This window comes from Oculina patagonica, chromosome 10 (genome assembly GCF_052425735.1).
Source record: "Oculina patagonica isolate OP01 chromosome 10, crgOcupat, whole genome shotgun sequence".
NCBI lineage: Eukaryota > Metazoa > Cnidaria > Anthozoa > Scleractinia > Oculinidae > Oculina > Oculina patagonica.
The window spans coordinates 843,733-868,772 of record NC_135767.1 but is presented as its reverse complement, the minus strand read 5'-3'; the positions used below and the strand labels follow the sequence as shown (position 1 = coordinate 868,772).

At 37.8% G+C, this 25,040-nt stretch overlaps 3 protein-coding genes across 7 annotated transcripts; 2 read left to right on the top strand and 1 right to left on the bottom strand.

Annotated features, from left to right (window-relative positions):
- Positions 1–1,686: 1,686 nt before the first annotated feature.
- On the top strand, positions 1,687–11,357 carry LOC144667075 (quinone oxidoreductase-like protein 2 homolog). Of its 3 annotated transcripts, none has more exons than XM_078528456.1 (13): positions 1,687–1,886; positions 2,352–2,448; positions 2,640–2,698; positions 4,127–4,192; positions 4,744–4,853; positions 6,133–6,214; positions 6,804–6,899; positions 6,979–7,061; positions 7,479–7,536; positions 8,659–8,698; positions 9,134–9,147; positions 9,245–9,364; positions 9,709–11,357. In XM_078528456.1, the coding sequence occupies exons 1-13, from the start codon at positions 1,689–1,691 to the stop codon at positions 9,775–9,777; spliced, it is 1,092 nt and encodes a 363-aa protein (XP_078384582.1). In that variant the 5' UTR covers positions 1,687–1,688; the 3' UTR covers positions 9,778–11,357. The 3 variants fall into 3 exon arrangements, 2 of the variants coding, with proteins under 2 accessions (XP_078384582.1, XP_078384581.1); XM_078528455.1 differs by having other exon boundaries at positions 2,352–2,452; positions 2,644–2,698; XR_013573274.1 differs by lacking the exon at positions 9,134–9,147 and having other exon boundaries at positions 2,352–2,452; positions 2,644–2,698.
- On the bottom strand, positions 10,746–13,986 carry LOC144667077 (mitochondrial import inner membrane translocase subunit Tim17-B-like). Its single transcript, XM_078528457.1, has 6 exons — positions 13,887–13,986; positions 13,686–13,785; positions 13,245–13,302; positions 12,467–12,595; positions 11,827–11,937; positions 10,746–11,500 (listed from the first exon to the last, which is right to left on the bottom strand). Exons 1-6 carry the CDS (start codon positions 13,910–13,912, stop codon positions 11,391–11,393), a joined length of 534 nt encoding a protein of 177 aa, XP_078384583.1. The 5' UTR covers positions 13,913–13,986; the 3' UTR covers positions 10,746–11,390.
- Positions 13,987–14,058: 72 nt separating this feature from the next.
- LOC144628449 (E3 ubiquitin-protein ligase RAD18-like) lies at positions 14,059–24,907 on the top strand. 3 transcript variants are annotated; one of them, XM_078486543.1, is made up of 16 exons: positions 14,059–14,269; positions 14,359–14,440; positions 14,823–14,884; positions 15,111–15,181; positions 15,590–15,713; positions 15,878–16,154; positions 16,394–16,493; positions 16,993–17,178; positions 17,712–17,826; positions 18,410–18,482; positions 19,320–19,402; positions 20,099–20,159; positions 21,253–21,345; positions 22,482–22,783; positions 23,312–23,358; positions 23,762–24,907. In XM_078486543.1, the coding sequence occupies exons 1-16, from the start codon at positions 14,180–14,182 to the stop codon at positions 23,892–23,894; spliced, it is 1,899 nt and encodes a 632-aa protein (XP_078342669.1). In that variant the 5' UTR covers positions 14,059–14,179; the 3' UTR covers positions 23,895–24,907. The 3 variants fall into 3 exon arrangements, with proteins under 3 accessions (XP_078342669.1, XP_078342670.1, XP_078342671.1); XM_078486544.1 differs by having other exon boundaries at positions 14,060–14,269; positions 16,996–17,178; positions 23,762–24,905; XM_078486545.1 differs by lacking the exons at positions 14,059–14,269; positions 14,359–14,440 and having other exon boundaries at positions 15,115–15,181; positions 23,762–24,900.
- Positions 24,908–25,040: the final 133 nt, after the last annotated feature.

The window sequence follows — 25,040 nt, the reverse complement described above, 5'->3', positions numbered from 1 at the left end:
GTGGTGGGGAGACCGAAAAGAAACTTCGAAGCTTATGCGCGTTTCGGCCTCCACGATTAGCTAATTTGACTTTACAAATAATTTCATTGACAAATAAATTAGTTGGCTGGTAGGCATGGCGTTAAGTCGCTAGAAAGGTAGAAAAAAAAAACAAGGTAGTTAAATAGTAAGGTAGAAAATAAAATGTATTCAATACTTTGTAACATTTGTAACTGTAGATATGCGAAAATTAAATATATGCCGCGCAGACCATCGAAAAACAGGTTAAGAACGTCGAGAAAGTAAATCCTAGGACATGACTCGCATCAATTATAATGCCCGAACTGGAGTGAAGATGTTTCAAACTGCATAAAAAGTGAAAAAAAAAATGAAATCTGAATCCACGTCCCATGGCCGTGAAATAAATTTTACGATAAAACCCCGGGTCACAAATAAATAGGTAATAGTTACTTACCAAGGGAACGCTAAACAGCTGAAACAAACAAAACAAAGCAGGATTGAAGAAGAGCTTTCACAACAACGCTCCCAAGAACATGAACCATATATGCGTGACACTCCACATCCGAGACGGATGTGAACTGAGCAGATCTTAAAATTACTTTTAGTGCTTCGACGGTAGCCTGCGTAGCAGGCGCCGTAGTTTCGAGCGCGCGTATGGGAAACGCAAAAGGCGCGATGGGGCCACGCGATTTTTCTTCGCGTGGCCTTCTCGCGATCGCGCTCTCTTTTAAATGCGCTAAAAAAACTACACAGGCGCCTGCTACATAGGCTTTTGTACATTATGCTTTTGTTTCCCCACTAAAATGCTCCACCTTAATGCTCCATTTTTCCCACTAAAATGCTCGGTCTCCCCAAAAAAAGTCACTCAAATTCTCGGATAATGCTCATTATTCCACCAATTTTTTTTAAATTTCAAAGTTTTTAATATGGTGTTAACTGTTAACACTTACAAAAACGTAAAGTGTTGTTAGTAACAACAACAACGTATACAAGTTCATAAATACAGCCAAAAAACATAATCCTCGAAATCATCTACAAGGCTAAGTAAAGAAAGTAGTTGACTATCTCTAGAAAGTTATTTGTAGTTGAATTTTGAGTTTCAGTCTTCATTTTCTAAAAAAAAAATAATTTCTTTTTTATTTTCTCGGGGAAAAATCAATTTTCCGGGAAAATACCACTAAAAGCTCGAATAATGCTCAATGCTTTTGCCTCACTAAAATGCTCGAAAAAATGTTAGCATAATGTACAAAAGCCTACTGCTACGCATGCTACTTCGAGGGCTGTGTGGATAAAGGACAATTGGCAGTTGTATTTTCGTATCCCCGCTTCCTTCTTGAGCTTTCACTCTAGGAACAGAAATCATTCAAGTGGGGTCAATGAATAGGAATTTGTCTTAACGAATATGAATGAAACATCTATCTACTGACTTCTTTCTGCACCATCTGTGAATTTGAGCTATCACATTACTATTTTGGCTGCAATGTTTGGCGATCCGATATTTTTGGGATTCGATCCGGGTTTTGTCAATCCGGTACGATCCGGTCTAGGTTTTGTTAATCCAGTCCGATCCGATCCGATCCGATCCGATCCAATCCGAGTCATCTAATCCAGCTTTTATTAACGCCCTTCGCATTTTGCATTACAGTGATTCTGCGAGAGACTGGACCCTATGAAGCATCCGATCCAACATGGCGGCATTTCGGACAGTTCCCGAACGACTTTTGAGACCTGTTGCACGCTCCTTGTCTGCAAGAAACAGCGAGTTTCTTGCCCAGAAAACCACGTTCGGCGCACCAAGGATGTATCGCGCTGCTCTGTGCAAGGAGCTGGGAAAACCTCTTGTAGTGGAACAAGTGCCTGCAACGGAAAAACTCAAGGCTTCTCAGGTCCGTTCTATTTTGACTGATTTGCAATTTTCGTTTGATTGCCCTTGGTAAAAGACGGTTTAATACTTAACATATACAATACAATTTACAGTTAGGTGTTATCTATTAATTTGTTTATGGTCATCATCAAGTTCTCCCAACTAGTCCCATGAGAAATGTATGGAGACCAGTTAGGAGAACTTGTATGTTGATAGCATTGAAGAGAAAGGAACAATCAAATTTTAGGCTGCATGCAAAAACTCATCAGTTTCTGAAGAAATTGCTTCCTCCTAACACAAAGTAATAATTAAATTATTTAACATTACAGTCAACTCTCTCTAAAACAGACACCGTTGGGACTGGCTGCAACTGTCCATTTTAGAGAGGTGTCCGTCTTATAGTAAAATGACTGAAAAACAGTAAGGAAAGAGGTGTTTGTTAAGAGAGAGTTGACTGTATAAAGTATTTTCTGCAAACATTTTCTAGGTCCGAATTGCTGTTCATAGCTGTGGTATAAACTTTGCTGACATACTTATGTGCCTTGGAAAATATCAAGAAAAACCACCATTGCCTTTTATACCAGGCAAGTACTAACCTGACAAAACACATATCACTCTTTACGCACACTCCATTTTTCCCTTACTTATAGTGGCATCTAGCCAGTCCCGCCACATAGTTGTTTTTAGCGGCGAAAATGTTTCACTCCTGTGTGGAGGAGTGAAAATAGGCTGATTTAAAATAGGCCGATATAATATGTTTTGCTTGCTTGTGTAGGTAGTGAAATTGCTGGTGAAGTGATTGAAACTGGAGAAGGAGTCAAACAGCTGTCTAAGGTGATTTTACCTGGTCCATTAAAAGAAGCACTCTCGGTATTCTATGTGGACACCCAACAATGTAGTTTCAGTTTTCTTATAATCTTTACTTCTCAGGGTTTAAGATAAGTTTTTAAGGCAAAGTGTCGACAAGGATTTCTAATGGGTCAAACACCTACTGCTCCCACCAAATTATTAGAAGTTTTCTATTAATTTGTTAGGTCAGGTAACAGACCTCTTGGGTTTTTGACCTGAGACCCACCTCTTATCTGGAACACTGACTTCTATCAAAAGAAAAAATTCTAGTATTACTTTTTGCCTGTAAAAAACACAACAAATCCAAAGGCAATTTAGCTTGGGTTTATTATTTTACAAAGTGACAGTTTCATCCAGGAAGTGACCTTAAGATCAGGCCCTTGATTTGGGTGTGGTCATATGGGAGGGTGACAAAAAAATGGCAGCTTCTCTATAAGATGGAAGAAATGGTAACCTAATGGTCAGCATACTGAGAGGCCTGAAGGGGTAAAATTGGAACTAGGATTTGGGAAAATTTTCACTTGGAAAATGAGATTTGGGTCACTAGGACTTGGAATCACAAACAACTAAATAATAGAACTGGGAATGGGATTTGGGAACAATTGGGAAAACAATAGGCTGGGAACTGGGATTTGGGCAAAATTTGGGCTGGGACCCTCCACATTGGACAGGATCAAATAGTCTGGGATTAAGACCTGGCCAGGGTAATTTCATTGTTGGAAACATACTTTATTCTCATTGTCTCTTTCTACCCCAGAGTACAAAAAGGTACGTGATGGGCTACTTTACCATCCAAGGGGAGTCACAATACTCTAAGTTACTATGGAAACTAGCATAACCTCTGGTAGTGTGCGTTACTGGTACTTTGGTTCAAGTCCAGAGGCCCTCTTGGTTTGTGTGATGAACAGCAGTCTATCTTGATTATCCATCTTTTAATCTTTCCCGACCTTGACATCCGCTCTGCAGTGTTTGTTTTGTTATTCCTCTTCTGTAGCTTTCTACCTTTGTGAAGTATTATTTCTAGCTTTATGCATTGATTTCACGGTTATTTTGCACATATTTATAACAAGAAGTGCAAAGGGTTTTCTGAAACAAATATATACTTTTGTGATCTTCATGTGAAAGTAACGTAGATATGCTCCATGTTTTACTTAGGGTGTATGGTCAGGTACCCCCACCCCCCTTCCTCCACAGGAATAATTAATTAATTGACATTTATTAATTACTTAATAAACTATTGAAGTTTACACCTTGGCACCTTTTAGGGTTAGCAATTTAGTGGATGACAGCCCCAACAAACCATCACAATAGTGCATTCTGCACTAAAAAGTGGCTTTACTCATCATGACACTGCTCCTTTTGCTTTTAATGGTATGTAATGGAGGGTTAATTCTTTGGAGTTTGGATTTTCAGGGTGACAGGGTGTTTGGACTGGCTGCACTTGGTGGTTTTGCTGAAGAATGTATTGTTGAACAGAGCGTGAGTTCTTTTTCTGTTAAAAATCAAACTACTGTACATACTAAAATTGAATAGTACACCACCACATTTTAGACACATTGTATTTATTCTTGGCAATTGAATATGACAATGTTAAGCACATAAATGTATTTAATTTATGCTTCTTTGTTATTGACCTAAAACTGTCTGTCAGATATAGGGAATGTTTCTATGGTTTTTTTTGTACCATTTTTTAAACAGACAAATAAGCCAGTCCTCTTAGCAATTGTATTTAAAATATTTTGGACCAGTCATGAGGAACAAATCTGGAAAACTCAGACCCTTTCTTTGTGGATTAATGTGCAATGTGATAATTGTACAGTCAACTTTCTCTTAATGGACACCTCTTTAAGATGGACACCTCTGTAAGACACACCTGCTGTTGATCCCGTCCCTGCCGTTTTTCAGTCATTTTACTGTTAAACTACACTCCCTGGGAGACGGACACTTTTCTAAGACGGACAGTTAGAACTAGTCCCAACAGTCCGTCCGTCTTGGGGAGGGTTGACTGTAATGACGATTGTTGTTTATAGGGTCTGTGGAAGTTACCATCCAATGTCGGTTACAGTCAGGCTTCAGCATTTGCAGTATCTTATGGCACGGCATATGTAGGACTGACCAATAAGTCCAATACACAGCCAGGGTAAACATTACTTTGATTTGAACCATTTTAATATATATTTTCTTTGTTCAAAGTGATTGAAAAAAATGTGACCGTTTCGCAATAGGTAACCAATATATCATTAAAAAAAAGTTAACCAAGATGTTTGCTACTCACAGTTCTTTATGGAAACAGTAGAGAAGCATTTACATGTACGATCTTTAGGGTAAAGAAGATCTATTGACTCAATAGTCAAAAAAGTTAAGGCTTCTTTTCAAACCTTTTTTTAAAGCGATGGCGTGACATCGCTTTATGCCATCGAACGAACGGTTCGGTTTGTCTGTTTGGCCCGATTGAACAGAAAATCAAGTTTAACTTAACAAGAAATCGCCGCGTAAACACAAAAGCAAAATACTTCCGTGCAGTAAGAATGGAACACTACAATGTATAAACGAAAGAGACTAATTATACATGATGGGGTCTATTAGATTTAGTTGACAGAAATTTTTAATTCTTATAATACAAAGGGACACTGTGAGCAAGAGACCGCCCGGTTTGACCTTTCTCGCAGCTTAAAAGCTTGCTCGCGCGTATCGTATGTCGTTTATCCGTGATATCACACTAACGCAATATTTGTTGAGACAACATAGGGAAATCTAAACAAAGTATAAAAATATAAAATAAAATATTACTGTTGTTCAATTGAGAAAATCTACGAAGAAAATGTATTATTTGCATCCTTAGTCTGTGAATTCATAACAGCTATACAATCACTAACAAGCTTCTTATGTTTTGCAGTTGGATAACAGTTTTTTTTTTCACACACAAGGTGTCAGCTACTTTTCTTTACTTTAAGTTTTTCCTCAAAATTATGTAAGACCCCTTGTGAAACGCCATCGCTTCTGCATGCATCGCGTGCCATTTATTATTTAGTGTTAGCATTTAAAATTTTCAGAGCTGTGCTCTAGCAGAGCCCAGGTGCCACAGGCAACTTACTTTTTTCTTTGGAAGACTAGTGTATACCTTTGCTATCATGAAAGCTTTTAAGAGCTGGGTACCCAAGATTTCTTGCATTCTCTATTTTCCAATTGCCCATAATGCACTTTGTTTGCCCCCCAAATTTTGCATAAACTATTGTTTTGGAAATATGCAGTCCTCCCAAGAGAATTTGAAAACAATAGTTTATGCAAACTTTGGGGGGCAAACAAAGTGTATTATGGGCAATTGGAAAATAGAGAATAAGAGCCTTTAGGCACCCTGCTATTATATCATTCCAGGAGCACAGCTGACAAATAATAATAATTAAATTTTTTTTTTCTAGTCAAACAGTGTTAGTAACAGCAGCAGCAGGAGCTCTGGGTTTAGCAACTGTTGATATTGCAGCAAATGCACTTGGAGCGCAGGTATGGTACAGATCATGACTCTTGCTTCAGAGAAGTTACTCAAGAACAAAAAATGAAATCATAACATCACTATGATTGTTCTATTAAAAGTGAAGCCACCTGTCTAATGGCTCATGGTTCCACTTGAGTTCTGAGCATTTTTTGATGTCAGTTTTTGTCTATTTAACAATTATTCCACGAGTGTGCATTGGATATGAGATGGTAGATAGCCAACAAGGTGCTACGCGCCTCGTTGGCTATAAGGATCTCATATCCAACAAGCGCGAGTGGAATAATTGTTTTATTAAAAACGCTTAAAAAATTGCAATATTTTAAAGCTCCCAAGCTGTGTTCGTTGACGCATTTTGGCTACCATATTAATTTTGTGGTAAATGGTATATGAGCTCATATACCATTGCCTGTTAACCAATCAAAATGCAGGAACTGCAATATACCATTGCTAGTTTTTAATAAAAACATGTAGACCATGGAAAAATATGGTCCATTTGTTATTTGATAAGTAACATAGCTCCATGCATTTTATTTTTTTATGCTCCAGGGTTTTGCCATATATTGTTTAGATGTCCTCTAAAGTGTTGTTTTCTGTCAGGTTATTGGAGCTGCAAGCAAGGACAAACTTGATGTTGTCACAAGTATGGGAGCTTCTGCCACAATTGACTATAACAAGGAGAGTATAAAAGACAAGGTACAGACCTTTGTATACTTATTCTCTTATTTCTAGCAGTGATCAACCTCTTTATAATTATTTTAATAATCTGTGCCAGGTTAAAGAATTAACGGGAGGGAAAGGAGCAAATGTGATCATGGAAGCTGTTGGAGGAAAGGTCTTTAATGAGTGTCTGAGATGGTAAGGTATCAAATTACTGCAGATGACATGACATCTAGCCTAACCCCGGCTACAGAGTTAGATAAGAGTAACAATCATTCAGTTAATCAATCTGACAGTGTATCAGTCAGTGATTAATCAATGAATTAACTAATAATCAATCAATCAATCATTTGAGTCATCAGTCAGTTGGTCAGTCGGTTGGTCGCCGTTGGTCCGTCGGTCGGTCTGTCAGACGGTCAGACGGTCGGTCGGTCGGTTTGTTCGGTCGCAAATATATTCTACACAAGGCTAAGTATAGTAACAACACAACCCGCAAGGACTGCATTAAGCTTCCAAAAAAAACTTAATTTATTTTAAAGGTAACAACACATTGTTTGTTTTTATACTAATTTCATTTGTGTTGTTGCTGATTGTGGCATTTTTTTTCTTTTCTAGCATTGCATGGGGAGGAGTTATTCTTCCTGTAGGTTTTGCCTCTGGGGATATTCCACAGGTACAGAGAGTACTGTGAATCTCAGACTATGAGCTTATATAACTACTTTCCAATTAAAAATCTGCAAGCTGTTGACTACTGTAGGGGGTGTAGTGCAAATGTCTTTCTATTACTTTATCAGAGTTTACAGTCAAAACACCTCAAGCGTTCCTGGCAAGGGTGGATTAATGATTCCATTATTGCAAATTTGATTTCATTCTTTGGTTTAATATTCCATTTTTGAATTAAATATTTCAATGTTCAAATGGCACCTCGATTCAAAACTCTAATGTTGATTTCATTTCATGCGACAGACACGTGAGAATTTGAAAAAGTTCCTCAATTTGCATAAAATGGGTCAACGACATTTTTCCCACTTTTTCCTCTGCCAGTAGTATTTTTGTGCCTTTTCAATGCACCAAAATGTCTCGCCTCTCTTTTCGTATTATCATAGGGTTGAAATAAAGAACGCGAAGAACAAAATGATGAGAAAACACCATGTGTGACATTTGACGGTTGACTAGTTTATGCAAATTCAGGCCGAATTCCCACGTGCCTGTCGCGTGAAGCCAGACAACAATCCAATCAACATTCGAGTTTTGAATTGAGTCGCCGTTTGAACATTGAAATATTCAATTTAAGAATGGAATATTGAAGCAAAGAATTAAATCAAATTTGCAACAATTCTGAATATGCAACAATTCTGAATATGACAACATACAGATTACCAGTTGCATACTGTTATAATCAGAAACCTGAAACTTAAATTCTAAAAAGGGCTAAATAGATCTTTTACAATATCATAGGTCAACTGTTATGTTGCTTGGTAACTTTGTTAACAGACTGTGACGTATTCATTTTTTTCTATCAACAGTAGGGGTATCAAATGGTCTTTGCGAGCACAGCGTTTTTCTTTGCGAGCACGAGCATTGACAAAAATTAGCCTTGCGAGCAACGAGCACTTTTTCAAAAACCTACCTTCACTAAAAACCGAGCATGCGAGCACTTGTAAAAATGTGCGAGCACGAGCAAACGAGCACCCACTAAAATTTTGCGAGCATTGCGAGCACTGCGACATTTTGAGGGACCATTCTTGACTCCTAACAGTAACATTTCCATATATTTTTATTTATAATTTTGTAGATACCAGCAAATATTCTCTTGGTGAAAAACTGCAGTGCTGGTGGGTTGAAAGTTTTATTGACATATTTCAGTATTATTATATATCAACATGAATTTTCTGCATTTAAACCTTGTGTACCCATTGCTGGACTTGTATACCAGTAACTTATATTTCAGTCACCATAAAATTGCTTGGAGTGACTAGAAAATTTTTTAGAAAGTTATGAAATGTTTTATGCCAATGTTTCAATCCTAATCCGCGCCGGCCCCCCAACCCCACCGAAATGTTGCCTTTAGTTCTTAACTTTGAAGGAACTTAAGAGACTGAAGTCCAAAACCTTCATCCAAAATAAAAAAAGAGTAGGGCAAAACTAAGTTACAATGCACTACAAGTTGAGAGTAAATAAGGCAATAGTGGCCACACTTGACAACTGTAAATTTGTGACGACTCTGGGACTGTTTTATTTATTGAAGTTTTTTCTTCCTTTTTTCACAGCCGGTTTGTTTTGGGTAAGTACCACTCATTTCTAAAACTTTAAACTTTATTTTCCAACATGTTCAAAGCCACATAACATTTTGACAATGAATCTTATTGTGCTTCTTTTAGGGAGCACACATGAAGTACAACCCAGCACTGCTGAAAGATTCTGTGGATAAATCGTTAGGGTTGCTAACACAGGGCAAGCTCAAAGGACCACATATTTCTGGAGAGTTTGAATTAGACCAGGTACTTGGCCAAACATGTTGCGCACAAGTTCATTGTGAAGGTCGCCTGGCATGAAATAATCCTCACAAAATTTGCAATTTAAGCACACAAAGCACTCTCTGTTTGCAGCTTCTTGTTTTGACAAGAAATTCAAGACACAAACCTCATTATCATTGTCATATTTCAAGAAGATCTTCACTTTCACATTATTTTTCCCCTCAACCCCACCAAAAAAGAAACATTTATTCAGAGTATCAACTGATTTAAATTAACCCCCCCGATAAGCCGTACCGAACGACCAAACGTATATATACGTCATGAAATAAAACGTAGGATTTAATCATTGATTCGGTCTCTCTTTTTAGGCAAATGATGCTTTTAAGTTTGTGATGCAGAGAAAGTCAACAGGAAAAGTACTAATAAAAACAAGATAGATAGGTTGTATCATAAACACAGAGTATGTCACACGTACATTCATAATCAAGATTATATAGTAAGTGTTGTTAGTTAGAAAATTATGTTATTATTAATTTGAAATATAGGTAGCAAGTTGTTAGGCATATGGTAGTTTGCATGTAAGCAGCAGTTTTAATGGTAATCAAATTTGCAGTGGTTCCTCAGCAAACATCCGATTCATCAGCAAACTTTTGCAGTCCTGACTTTGCTGACAAATCATTACAAATTAACTGATGATTCATTGCTACAGTGGAACCTCGATATAACGAAGGGCCAAGGGACTGGCAAAATTTGTTCGCTATAACGAGGTTTCGTTATATCGAGGTTCTTTCTCATACATTTTACTGTTACTGGGGTGAAGAATATCGTTCGTTATATCGAGGACTTCGCTATATAGAGGTTCGTTAAATCGAGGTTCCACTGTAGTCTACTGCTGCCATTAGGCAAACCACTGCATTTACCATAGTTATGGTTATAAAGAAAATTGTTGAATAATTATCCATTCATTCTAAAATCATTTATATATCAAGTTAAACAGAAAAAGAACTTTAACAGTATGCCAGCAGTTTGGGTATCAGTCTTACACTGTACTGATCAGAGATTCAGTATTTAAACTGTAGACCAATTTATGCTACACTGGCATTTATGGTACGGCTCAAATAAGGATGATGTCGGAATGTGTGCTTATGCTAGGCTATGAAGTTCAAAACCCAACTAAAGATTGTGTTTTTTGCTGCCATCAATCCTTGAAAAACAGGTACAAACAAAATGCATCAAAATCTATCAATCACAACTGACAGACATGACCTTTTAAAGGTTAAAGTGGACTTCTGTTTCCTGAGAGGTCTGTTTAAATGATTGACTGCAGCAAAAAGTGTTACTGTTGACTTGAGCAGATCTAGAGTTTGTATGTTACTGAAAGGCATAGTAAGACACTCCAGACAAGTACTAACAAAGATCATTTTTAATTTAACTTTATTTTTCTAAAGTATTGTGTAATTGCTATTTCAATTAAAACATAATTTAATTACAAAACATCGTAATTTGCTCAAAGCTAAAGCAAATTGGCAAAGTTATAGTTTGTTACGAGATGGTTTAAGGAACGTAGCAGTCTGCTTTCACTGTTGCAAACCAAAGCAACTAATGTGTCTTCAATGTCCTAGAAGTACTGACAACTCAAAATATATTTTATTATGCCAATTTGAATATGTACAGGTTCCTAAACAATCCCATACCTCTCTCAACACGCATGCTGCTGCAAAATTGAAAGAAAAGACGCTATAACATGTACAGACTATGTGTATTTTTTTAACAGCAGCAAACCAACACAATTCCCCAAGTGCAGGCTTTTAGGTGAGGAAGACTCCCTTGACCAGTGGAATGCTTCTTCAAACCATTTTAATTTAGTCTTCCCAAGGTTTGCAAATCACTTGATGTACATGTTGAGGCAAACCACTGTATTATTTTTCAAAAACGTAGTTCTTTAGAGACAGTCACTGGAAGGCTTGTCTTGTAATGTGACTGAAATGTCCTCAATAAAATTCATTTGATAACAGTGTTTGAATATGGTATGCCCTTTGTGTCTTCTTTGTTATTGAAACTGTGGTTGATAATCAAATTCTGATCCACCTTGTGTTGGCTGCGGCGTAGGGTTGAATGGCTTGGGTGGTAACTGAGCAGGGTCAGGAGGCTGCGGCATCACTGAAACAAAACAACAGAAAGTTATTTGGCTGGCATCAAGATTACCCGGTAATCAAAATAGTCTTCTGTTAGGTACATGATTGTCCTATCAAGTGCAGTCAAACAAGTTCACTCTGTATGCAAACTTGTGTAATGTATTCACCAGTCGACATTTTCTACCATAGCATAGAGTGAACTCAGCCACAACAGGTGTTACGGGTTATGGCCCTTCATAACAGCCCTGGTGTCCATAATTTTGGAAGATTGGTACTTATGGGAAGTTTACTTGTCAAAGTATCAACTAAAGCAAAACATTAATTTCACAGTAGCAGAAATTTTAAACAAACCTGGTTTAAACTGTTCAGCAGTCATTCTTGTGATACAGATTCCTACTCCTTCGATTAATGCCAACAAGATGGCTCCTACAGCTGCCGATCTTACAGCTGCTGATGGTCCACCTACAGGTAATGATAAATAGTCAGTTTTCGAGTAAAATCCCTAGTAGATGGAGGCTAACTGGGCCAACTATAAACTCTATAGTTTTAAGTGACTAGGAGTATTGCTTGTCTTGCTGGATGGAATGTGTGTTCAGAGAGGTACGTGTACTGTAACTACAATGAAGTGTCTTGTCCAAGAACACAAGATGATAAAACAGTCAGGCATGTGTTTCTGAAACGTCCCGAAGCCATTTTGTGCCCAAGAGCTGTTTATCATAACTTCAATTTCTATCAAATGGTAGTGTAGTTTCAGGTCTAAAACCAATCATATGCGTCTGATCAATGTTAGGTATCATTTCTCATTTTTATAATCAACAGGAACCGAATCTCTGTTGATCATTCTGCGAACAATATTAGTCTTCTGGCCTGAAATGGCTTTGGGAGGTTTGAGAAGCAAACAGCAGGATTGGATACCAAGCCAACACTATCCATTAGCCGTGCCTATGTTTATTTTGGTGAATGATACATATCGATATAATCAGTATATTACCTCTTGCTGCCAGTACAGCTCCTGTGATAGCACCACTTCCTATGGAGTTCCATGGATCCTCTTTACCTCTTAATCCCATTAGACAACAGTCGAAAGTAGAAAATAATCCTCCCCATACAGCGAAATTACCTGCAATGGGAAACCACAAATTGTAGACATCAAAATGATGATTCCAATTTTGTTCTAAAGGGTTTGAAGAAGAATGCAACATAACTATTTTGGCTTCACATTCCCAGGTGAGGACATTTTTGAAACTATTTTGTCAGTGATGGACTTAAGCTGAATCTTGATTTCTGGAACCTCCAAGGGAAGCAACAATTGGTTCAAGTAATCAGGGGAAAAAAAATTTATGCAGTGTTTAAATGAGTGAAGCAAATTCAAGGAAAACAACTTTTGGTTCAAGTTGTCAGGAGGTTCAAGAAATCAAGGGTTTGATAATGTCCACTTTCCTTAATTCTAGTTGGTACAACCATTAGACATAACCCTTTTGATGCACATTTTCAGATCCCCCCCTTCTCGGCCAGAGTGCATTCCATCTACACGCCACGCCGAAGATACGCCAAGTTTTTTTATAGGTCAACGCCAAGGTCCTTTATTATTCATACCTAAAATAAGTCATCTGTATGCCAGTTCAAAGGTGCTGACTACTATTGTACGCCAGTACGCCGCCATTTTTAAGTCCAAGCCGAAGATCTTCGGCGTAACCTAGGTAGAATGCAGCCTGGCCTCTCAGGGATGGGAATAAGATAATGGATTAAGAACCTACAGAAACACTTACCTCCAAGAACAGGAGCCCTTGTTTTAACTGCTCCTATGCTTCCATAGAGTCTTTGTCCCTACAAGAAATATACCACTATTTATCAAACCTCGTAACCAACCAATCATGATCCACAGAAAACATTCAATGGGTCCAGCAAATCCTGGTCACTATGCTTTAATACCAGTGACCGCTGGGATTTTAAGGGGTACAAATCTAGAATTATGGATGAATTTGTACATTTAATTTAAATTTTCTCTCCCCACGTGAGGTTACACTATATTTTTGGTGATCCCCAGCCTGAGGGTGAAATGTTACTGACATTTGGTGTTATGATTCATAACGTTATAAACTGAAATCTCTCACAGTTTGTTCAGCTATACAACATTCTCATCCCCTTAAGACGGACTAAAACGCTAAAAGTTATTCCACAGATGCCAAAACAAGAAAAAGGAAACTTACAGCCGGTGAATTTCTCCATCCTTTCACGAAGGAAAAGATCCCACCACCGATCGCACCCATTGCGAACGCTCCTCCACAATCATCCACTATACGGTAAGGACTAAAAAGAATCCAGTGACAGAAAATAGTTATTACAGCTTCACATAATCGATATTTTGAAGAAATCCTGTGAATTTTGACATCAAGGAAGCATAAAATTACCAAGGCTCTCTTGCATATTCCTCCATCTTGTATCACGCACGTTTTTATGCAGTTGTGACGCAATCGTTGCAAGTGAGTTTTGTCATGTGCTTTTATTGGCTAATGAGTGACAGCCAATCACAACGGCTAATAGAAAACGTAATAAAGACTGCGCTGCATGATGGGGAATGTTGTTTTCAGCCAATAAAAATACAAGTTTTCTTCGCGCCAATTTTCTTGTGTCCAATATGGCGGCCATTTGGAGTTGATTTTCTCCTTAATTTCTTGTGGTTTTGTGAAGTGATCTCGCCAATATGTTGTCTTTTGTGGATATGAAAACATCCTCTGCTAAGTTGGCTGAATGGAGTCCATCAGACTGGCCAGAGTCTCTACCAGAAATGAGGGTAATTTTGTATAAAATATCGTCAATATCCCGCGTAAAATTTTTAAATTTAATATAAATTTCTGTGTTTAAAAAATTCTTATTTTCCAGACGATCGACAATCTACTTAGATGTTCTATTTGCTACGAATTCTTTGATGTCGCGATGGTAGTTCCAGAGTGTTCTCATAACTGTGAGTTTAAATGTTACTTAGTTGAAATCCAAGTGAAAATATTGTGTCATATAAAAATGTAAGCTTATTAAATAATTATTTGTTGGGTTTGTCAGATTTCCTATATGTAATAATTTTGCATAAAGCGTGTTTTATGATGTGCTGACAAGATTCAGAACTGTATAGTATGTATAAACACCTTATTTTGACAAAGAAATTGCTTTTTGGGGGAAGTAATTTGTCTTGCCAGTCTTAACTTTTAATATTACAGGAAAATGGAACTCTTGCAAAAAAAATAATTGGGACCTTGCACATGTAGCCAGTTATGAGAGATTTTCACTAATAGTCTATAAGAGGGTTTGTAGCGTAGAGTTTAAAATACCCTGTTTGAAACATTTTTCAGATTGCTCCTTATGTATCAGAAGATCACTTAGCTATGAGCCGCAGTGTCCCACCTGTTCCTCGGTAAGTGTTCGTCTGTTTTTTTTTTTCTTTTTCTTTTTACACTGGGGCAGTTAATTTCCAAGAATGACAGGGGTGGCAAAATAGTGGTAAATATGAAGACCTTACGAGATGGCAGGACTAAATCGTTTGTGTGAATCCAAAACCAGTACTTTCTAAGCCTTGCAAAGGAAATCAAGAGTAAAAAGGTGTCATGATGTGCAACTGATAAATTTTTGTTTTCTTATAGAAAGTAAGTCCTCCAAGTTTAAAAAGCAACAGAGTACTGGATGAATTAGTGAAAAACTTCGTCAAAGTCAGGTATTGTAATGTATTCCACTCTTCTTTCTAAAGTTAAGTAGTGGTTTTGTTCAATAGTTGAACAAAAAAAAATATGCATATTTTTTTGGGTCTTATCTCCAAGCGAACTTTTCGTTTCGGGTTTTCGTTGCCATCAGAGGATCAGAAAAATATTCATTCAAACTGATGCCAGGTATTTTTTTTGGGTCAAAAATTTCAGGCTTGTGTATTTTTTTGGGTTTGCAATATGAAGCTCCGTCAGACCACCCCCCCCCCCCGTTATGTATACTTCAAGTACCCCCCCTGGGATTGTACTGCTCAAACAATGTTTATTGGAATGGTTACCATGTGTTCAATGACCTCTGTCTGCTGAGGGTGTATGTTTTTGTACTGATTTACATCTGTTTGATTACTTCTTTTTTGTTGCAGAACAAAACTGTTAGAATTAGTGATGAGCAATGCCCAGACAACAAGTTCAAAGGATGCCCCTGAAAAAGGAGGTGAAATAAAAAATAAAAGAAGTATTGGCATCTCTAACACAAGAAGGAGAAAGGTACATTGTTGTTTTAGACTTATGAACTTGAAATACACATGTAACAGATGCAGGCTTAAATTCATCCTTAGTTTGAAAAGTAGCAAATTCAATGTTAAATAGTCATAGGAATTAGAAAATAAATTTTCTTCTTCTTGTCTTATGTGAAGTAATTCATTTTATAGGCTCAATCATCATCTCAAAGTAACTTGAAGTCTTCTAGTCCAGACACAAAGAGACAAAAGCTTGATGCAGAGAATGAGGGAATCTCAAATCCTGTGGAAGTAACTGTGAACGATAAAGTGGAAGAGCCTGTTAGCGCATCAATACCTGAAGTTGTGGTCATTGAATTGGATGAAAATCAACAAAAGCAACAGCAATCTGATCAACAGCCAATGGTTGTGGATGAATGTAGACTGTCTGATAATGAAAACCCACCAGGACAACCAGATGCAGACTTTGGTGAGTGTTGATGTGACAGAATCTATCAATCATAGTGTTTGTAAGGAAAACGTCAGTGTGTTTAGTTACTGGACTTCAAATTTATTATCAGCTTCAGTTTGCATAGCATAACTGGTAACCAACTTAAATAGTGATTTATTGTGCTCAGAATTCATGGCAAATGGAATTAACTGCAGTAGATCAGAAACTGTTAACAAATGCTAAAAGATTTTTCATTGTTAATTTTTATTTGTTCTTAGCTGAGTGTCCAGTTTGTGGAGACATGGTTCCACACAGAAAAATCAATTCTCATCTTGATGCATGCCTCACAAGAACAGAAAAGAAAAGTTCTTTACGAAGGTACATGGAAATAAAATTATGTTGAACTTATTCTGTTACAATACAATCTTCCATGTAGCTTTTCAAGATTACATGCCCTTTCTCCTCGACATGAGCTAGTCTAGTTAGGTATTTAAAGACTAGGATAGTTGGGGAGGCGCAGTGGCCTAATGGTTAGCGCACTCGCCTCCGAGTCGAACGGCCCGGGTTCGAGGCCTGGTCGGGGCACTGCGTTGTGTTCTTGGGCAAGACACTTTACTCTCACAGTGCCTCTCTCCACCAAGGTGTATAAATGGGTACCGGCGAATTTAATGCTGGGGGGTAACCCTGCGATGGACTAGCATCCCATCCAGGGGGGAGTAGCAATACTCCTAGTCACTTAATGCTACGGAAACCGGGATAAGCTCCGGCCTGTATGGGCCACTAGGCTCGAAGCAGACTTTATAGTTTCTGAATGCATTCTGAATGCAAATTCAAAGTTTTCAGCGACCATTTTTAAAACTTTATTTTTTTCTGAAAGTAGGAAGAAGCCCAGTGAACCCAAGACTAGAAAATCAAGTAAAAGAAAATGTCCACCTGATGTAGAATTGCAAGACTCTCCAGCTGGTTCTAGTGATGACTCAGCATCCTGTTCAGTGATACAAGAAGCTTGTTCATCAACTGCAAGTTCATCTACTTCAACAATAAAAGGTTCCAATGCTCTAATGTAAGTGCCAAAATTAAAATAATATGAAATCTTCTTCTGTTCACTATTCACTTCTTGTCTTGTTTTAGTTAAAAAAAAGCTTAGTTCATCTTTAGTCAACCCTTTATTTTTTCCTTAATTTTAATAACACACTGTATTTTAGTGCTTGCATGCATAGTGACCTACAGTGTAATGGTTAGCGTGCAAGACTCAAGGATGAGCAGTCTGGGTAAGAACCCAGGCCAAGGTCATTGTGTTGTGTTCTTGGGCTAGAGACTTACATGTAACTCTCCCAGTGCCTCCCATCCCCAGGAGTATAAATGGGTACTCACAAATTGTTGGGGTTACCTGACAGAATGTGAGTAAACTGAACTGTGACAGACTAGCATCCCATCCCGAGTGGTGGAGGGGGATGGAGAGGCAATACTACTAAGTCTACTAATGACTTCATACTACACAATTAGAGTTAAACTCCAGGCTGCACTTAAAAGGCTTTACTACTTCTTTTTACTTTACAACACTCTCCTCATTAGAAATTATTAATGTTTCTTCAGCCAGACAGTGCAGAAAAGAAAACCTCTTCCTAAACTAGTCTACAGTGTCATGGCAGAAAAGGAGTTACGACAAAGACTCAAGGAATGGAATTTGTCAACCAAGGGAGATAAATCAGTGAGTAACAATAACAGTATGCCATTCTCACTCATTAATTATGCCGCTCATTGTCCAGCGTGGATAAGATATGGGAAAAGATTGTGGCCGAGGCAATGAGTGACTGGGTGAGAAAGCACTATAGCTGTTTATTACGTCGCCGAAGGGGAGGTGGGAGGGTCGAAAATTTGCCCAGACTTTCCGGCTTGCGTATCTCTTTCGAAATGCCCCGAAGCTAAGCAAAGGGATCTTTAAATACAGCGATTGTGCACGTGGTGATTAAGCATTACCTAACGCAGCTATCTATAAACAAATGGGGTTATGTAATTCACGCACTTCTGAATTCCTCGTCATAATTATGAATGAGAATAGTGTATGTAAATGTAAATACTATTTTTTAAGGACCAGTCCTGCTCTTTACCATAGGTGACAGGCAGGTGATTCAATTCACAACCTGTCCCAACCAATATCCTTAATTATGGGGGTAGGTTGTAATGGTAAATAAAAAACTCAATCACTCTATTTTTTTTATCATATTTTTTTTTTTGTTAGAAAAATGAATGAGCTTCTGAATTATTTTATTTTATTTGTTTCAATATTGCAGACACTTGTTAAGAGACATCAAGATTTTGTGATGCTTTACAATGCACAGTGTGACTCGCCAACACCTATGACAGGTAAACCATTTGCTAAATCCTTGTTAACATTTTAATTTTATAAATCAGACTGATTGCAAGGCTGGTAATACAGAGTCTACTACAGCTGGAGGCCAAAATTTATTGGGCGTCTGGTACGAGCATTTCTTAAACAAGAGATTCAGCAACAGACAAGCCAAGTAGTTTTTTCTTTGTTGCGTGGTCCCCTGCATCCAAACTGTTTTTATAATTTTATACTTGCAGCAATTTAAGGGTTGGTAAATGGTTCATCTGAGAGTTTGTGAGATGGCGAGACTGATATATTTTCTTTCAGCCAAAGACTTTCTTAGCCTAATTGCCAACGACTTGAGACTCCACCTGATGGTGTAGAGAAAAAAATAAGAAATGGCAAGAACTGAAATTCTACTAAAAATCTGCAAGACAGATTTTCAGAGGACCAATCGCAAGCCCTTATCTGAGATTATGGAAGTTTGGTTATTTGTCTTTGATCAAGACTTATCTAGACTATACAGGTAATTTTTAAAACAAGGTACAGTGTACAAAGTTGATTATAATTTGTGAAGAAGCAGACCAGAGCAAAATCTGTTCCTAATGAAAAAATTCAAAATACTGGCAAATACCTAAAAAAGAAAACAGTGAAGCATATCCAAATTCACAAAAGCACAAGAACAAACAAAGAAAAAAATGTCGGAATTAAGAATAAAAGCAAAATTTTATTTGATAGTTATTTACATGATTGAAAAAGTGATGTACTGTTAGTTATTTTCTGTTTCCCATCTAACATTATATATCTTATTACTCATTATAACTAACAAAATATAGATATCAAACTAACATTTCCAATAAATTTCTTCACAGCTGCACAAATTGTGAAGGAAGTTGAGAAAGCAGAGAAGACGAGGGCCAAGGAAGCGTCCTCTGATGCAGAAGCTTCAACATCGGTATGTAAATTAAATAACATTGGCTGTTTTTATACTAGAGATGAGTTACCCGTCTAGACTAGCTTCAGCAAAAATGTTGGTGCTCATCTGGTTATGCATCTCTAGTATAAAGACCGGCACAAGACGTGTTACCTGTCTAGACGAGCTTCCTTTCGGTATCCGTCGTTCAAGACGCATTTTGAAAAGTAACTCGTCTAGACAGGTAACTCGTCTTGTGCCCGGCTTTATACTAGAGATGCATAACCAGACGAGCAACAAAATTTTTTCTTTGAGGTGGAGCTGAGAAGTTGGCCGAAGCTCGTCCAGACGGGTAACTCATCTCTAGTATAAAAACGGCCATTATTACAGTGCAATCCTGATTTCTCAAACTTCCAAGGGAAACAAAAGTTGGTTTTACAAATCTGGGAGTTCAAAGAATCAGGGGTAGATTTGATTGAGGGAAGGGAAACCACTTTTGGATTGAGTTATCAGGAGGTTCAAGAAATTAGGATTCCACTGTGTATCATGTTTTGAAAAAAGTTATACTACTGACATCAGCTAGCTAGTGCTTAACTCAGGGATCTTAGCATGAAGCACTGTCAGACAGATTTGGCTTGTGTACAGGCAAAATGTACAGGAAAATGACACATCTTAGAAACTAGTATATTGCCCTGATCCAGTTCAATAATATGTTTGTTCATTCAATCAATCACACAGGGTCTTCATTTTGAGAAAAACCAAAGTGAAGAAGAAATGGACAAAACTCGTCAGAAATACTGTAAGTTGTAACTTCTTGTTAAAAAGAGCTTATAGTAATGTGGCCTAAGGATGAATCAAGCACTTTTCAAGGAAATCTCCCATGGGTGTAGAATGGAAGGGGATTAGAAGGGGAGAGGAAACTCGTACGTACAAGAATTGCCAGTGGAAGGTGATTAGGAAAGGTCTTTTTCAATCCTAGTGATCAAAAGAGGCAGATAGCTTATTGTTGCTGACGCTCTGACAAACCAGTTTCATATCAAAAGGCAACTAAACCACTTCTCCTGGAGGGGAACATTGGGGTTTGCAGTGTTGCTAGTTGTTTTATGCGGTGTTTCGGTGAATAAAATTCCATCTTGCGGTGTTGCAGTGATCTCAAACCCTACGGTGTGCGGTGTTTGTGTTTTTAAACCTACGGTGTTCAGTGAAACGTTATATTTATATGCGGTGTTGCGGTTTTTTGTCTGACACTTTTCAGAACTAAATTTAGTTCTAATATCTTCGCTGATCCGTCCTTATTTCTTAAAAGCACATACCATATGTTAAATTTGTAACAAAATACAGTCAAATATTATCTAGTTTAATCTTAAATACGCTTTGGCTTCCAATCCCAAGCCGTTTTCATTGATAAATTACTTGGATCTCTGTGGAGAAGATGTAAAAAAAAGTGGAGGTAATGACATTAAATGTCGTCAAAAAAGATTATATCACATGTGGACGTTCAAATCGTGATATATATATATATATAAATATATATTGCGGTGACGGTGTTTTGTCGAATTTTCGTGCGGCGATGCGGTGTTTGTTCAATTTTTTGCGGTGTTCAGGGTCCCCCCAAGTTCCCCTTCTCCTGGCTGGGGCAGCAGCCCATTACAGGTTACTCAAGGTAATTTATCATGTTCCCCTAACAGTTCCTTAGTAACCAGATGCACAGAAGAGAGCCACTTCAAAAGTATTGTCTTGCCTGCTGGACCTGTGGAGTCCAGTGCAGTAACTATGTGGCCCCTGGGCCTCCCTTATCCCGCTCAGTAGTATTGTCCAGATCTTCATGTCAATAATAATTAATATTTCTTTACAGTTGTCTAATAACTGGGTATCATTTTGTTTTTAATTAGTGAATGAACATCAAGATGAGTTTAGCAAGCTAATAGATGACATACGAAAGAGACAACGAGGCAAAAGAAATAAACCTGCAGCAAAGACTACAGGTAAGAAGAAGGACGGCAGTTGTTTTATGAATTCCGGGGGGGGGGGTATACTTCCTTGGCCATATAGGTATGTGCCGCAGGATAGGGTATGGTTTTTGAGGTTCTCGATCCTTATATAGGGTATCATTTTTGCTCCTTTTGGCATTTTGGTCCCGGTGTGATCCTTAGGGTAGATAGGGTAACTTAATTCTATCAGCTTAAATAAACGCCCAACTAAATGAAGAAAAGGTATTTTAAAACTGACTATCCGTTCAAGTATTAGTAAAGTGATTTTACAAAGATTTTTGTTTTGCGAAACTCTTCTCCTCCCGTTGAATAGGATGTCATTTTTCGTTTTTTTTTTTTCATTTTTTTTTCTACGGTTTTGGGCCTTTAAAAGGTGTCAATTTTCGCTTTCTTTATCCTTTAATAGGGTCAGGGTTAAAGAACCTTCGCGGCACACCCCTATCCGAAATTTGTGGGAGTACCCCCCTTCTGGGTATGAATCATGTAATTATGAACTCAGCAATCAATTCAAAATCATTTTTGCATGCACATGCACCCTCATATTACTTTAGAATTGAAATTATTGTGTTACCTGTCAAAACTGTTTCACTCCCAGCATTTGCCAGTAGTGTAGCAGCTCAGTAGCCGTAAGCTGGTATTTCTACTGGTTCTCTAGTGTAGCAGTTGCTATGGTTGTGGGGCTAGGGGCATTGTTCCTGTTGTTTGTTCTCTTGAAGGGTAGCAAGCCATTTACGTGAGACCTTGCAAGAGGCTTTACCCCACCTGCAGCTGCAGGATCGTCTGCTATCGTTAGCATCCCACAAAGTTACTAGGAGCATTCCTAATCTTCCTGGATGAGATGCAGGTTATCTGCTTCTTCCCTCCCTCATCCTGTCAGGTGTCCCTAACCATCTGTGGTTACCCTTTTATACTTCTGGGTGGAGAGACACACTGCAATATAAGGTGGCTCACCCAAGAATGCAACACAAGGACGATGGCCATGGCTTTAAACCAGACCTCCAAATTTCGTCTTAAGATCAAACCAATTGATAGTAACCACCTTAGTATTAATAGTGTGGGAAATTATTCTTATTACTGTTAGTCTTGTAAGGTGCAGTAAGCTAAGTGTTTGGTTTATTTGTTGCTCTCAGCTAGTCAAAACTTGGATATGAAAAAGATTGATCCAGCCAAGGAAGATTTGAAAAAATCTGACAATGGTGAAAAAGGCGATGCAAGGCATAATGATGAACAGACAAATAAAGACAATGCAGAAGAGTCAAAAACAGATGTTGGAACATACCCACCATTCTTTAAGGAAAATGATCCATGCTCCTCAAATGACAAGCAGTACAAGACATCATCTGTCATTCCTGAGCCACCATCGTCGCCAAATCTAGCTTCATTGGAAGAAGATGAGAACACCCCGTCGCTTGGTTTGGAGGGTGACGACTGGGTAATAAGAACTTTGTCATATCATTGTTAACAGGGGCAGATTTAGAAGGGGGGCCAAGGGGGGCTGCGACCCCCCTTTTTTCTTCCGTCGTCATAACTTTTGATAACAAATGCTCCCAGAATGCTGTAAGCAACACCCCCACGAACTTGATTTTTTATTTGTGATGGGGTGGGGGCTTGCTTTCTTACCACGAAATCTTTGGCCCCCTCTTTCTGAATATTTTGGAGAGAGGGGAGGAGAGGTCTCGGTTCAATCCTGACTGGGGTCACCGTGTTCTTGGGCTAGAGACTAAATTCTCGAAGTATCTCCCTCCAGCCAGGTGTATAAATAAGTACTGTCAAATTGTTAACTAAGGCAACCTGACTTGGGGTTTACCTGTGATGGACTAGCATCCCTTTCAGGGGGGAGTAGCAATACTCTTAGTCACTCTATGTTACGGAAGCTGGGATTGAGCATCAGCCTGTTAAGACAAACTTAAAGAAAAACTTCCATACATGTACATTGTAACCATAACATTTGTCTTATTAGGAATTCAAAGATGATGAATCTGGAGACCCAAATGTTATCCCAGAAAGGTAATTGTGTTACAGCAGAATAAGGCTCTTTATTTTAGATTGACATTTGGTATATTGTTATTGGTTATTATTTCTAAAATAAAATAATGCATGAAACTCTCTGATATTTAACTGGCAAATTTGAAAAGGAATCCCATGTTTCAACAAGATTTTTGTTAAATTTCTAACATTGCCAAGGTACAATTTTGTCATACATTATTGTAATCCATTTCCATCCTCACCATCGTTAGTCATCCTCACTTCCTAATGGGTTTCTGTCATTTGTCAAGAATGGCTCTACAAAATCAGATCATTATTTTTGGTCTTCATGTTCTCTGCCATGCTACTTAAATAGATGACAAAGACAAAATAATTATTTGTATTGTATTATTCAAACTTCTTTGTCTCATCTGTTTTGTTTCAGCCCAGTGATAAAAGTTGGAAGAGCCACTGATGAAATGGAGGACAAAGAGACTGTATTAAGTGATAGTGATGATGAGGCTCAACAGAAACAAACATTTATTAACAACAGGCGCATCAAATCTAACCTGTTCTGAGCAAAGTATTTGGTAGTGTAATGAATTTTGACAGAGATCAGTCTTGTTCTTTACAAGCCAGATACCTTATCAAAATTCTTGAGTTACCGTAAGAAAAATATTGAATTCTAAATTTTTCACTCTTTCCCCTAACCAGAATGCTGTTCATATAGGGAATATGTTTATTCAAAAATAGTGATTTTCTTTTCAGTTCAGTGAAATGCGATTCTCTCCCAAAAAGTATATAATTTAAATTATTTTTTATGCAAAGAGGTGTTCAAAGCAGACAGTGTTTTGGGTCAGTAAACGAATTCCATACCTCTCACTTTCACTTGGTGAAATTTTGTACTTAACTTCATGTAGCAATGAAAGCATAGAAAATTGACTGCTTATCTCTCTAACACATATGTACAAGTTTCAATCCCACATTGTGTGGTTAAAATTATTGGAGACTGAGAGTAGCTGACTATAGGAATCATCAATTTTTTCCGCTACAATATTAGCTAGTAGACAGTAGCATAGTAAAAAATTGTTAACTCAGAAATTTTTTGTACAGATAATATTGTTATGTTTATTACAAAGAGAATTAGGTACAAAAACTGAGAAGTGTTTATACCACTGGTATAAAATATTATTTTCATTAAAGAAAAAAAAACCTGTATATCACAAAGGCGAGAAAAAAAATTAAACAATAAATTATTTGTTGGTAAACAAATTTTTTCTAGTCCTTTGTATCTCCATCATGTATTCTTTTCCTTCAACTGAGCACCAGAAATATTTCTGGAATGTTTGTTGTGTTGCTACCAATCAGTGGTGAGATGAAATCATTAGACTAAGGAGTAAGGCACCCATATATGACCCTTGTAAGAAATGTAATAAGCCAAAGAAAAAAGACTCCATATATAACAAGAACTTTTGTGGCAAATGGGGAGGGTAGACAGTTCGACCAGGCGAATGGTGGAGAGGTCAGATCAGATCAGTGGAGACCAGAGCTGAGTGAAAGGCAGAGGAGATGACCTGACCAGATTACCGTAAACAAGACCACAATAATCAAATGGCAATAACCAGATGAGTGCAGGTATGTGTGATTGTGTACGGGAATGTACTGTGCAAATCCGAAAAATGTGAACACTATGATTTGACTTCGACATGTTAAAGTGCCTATGA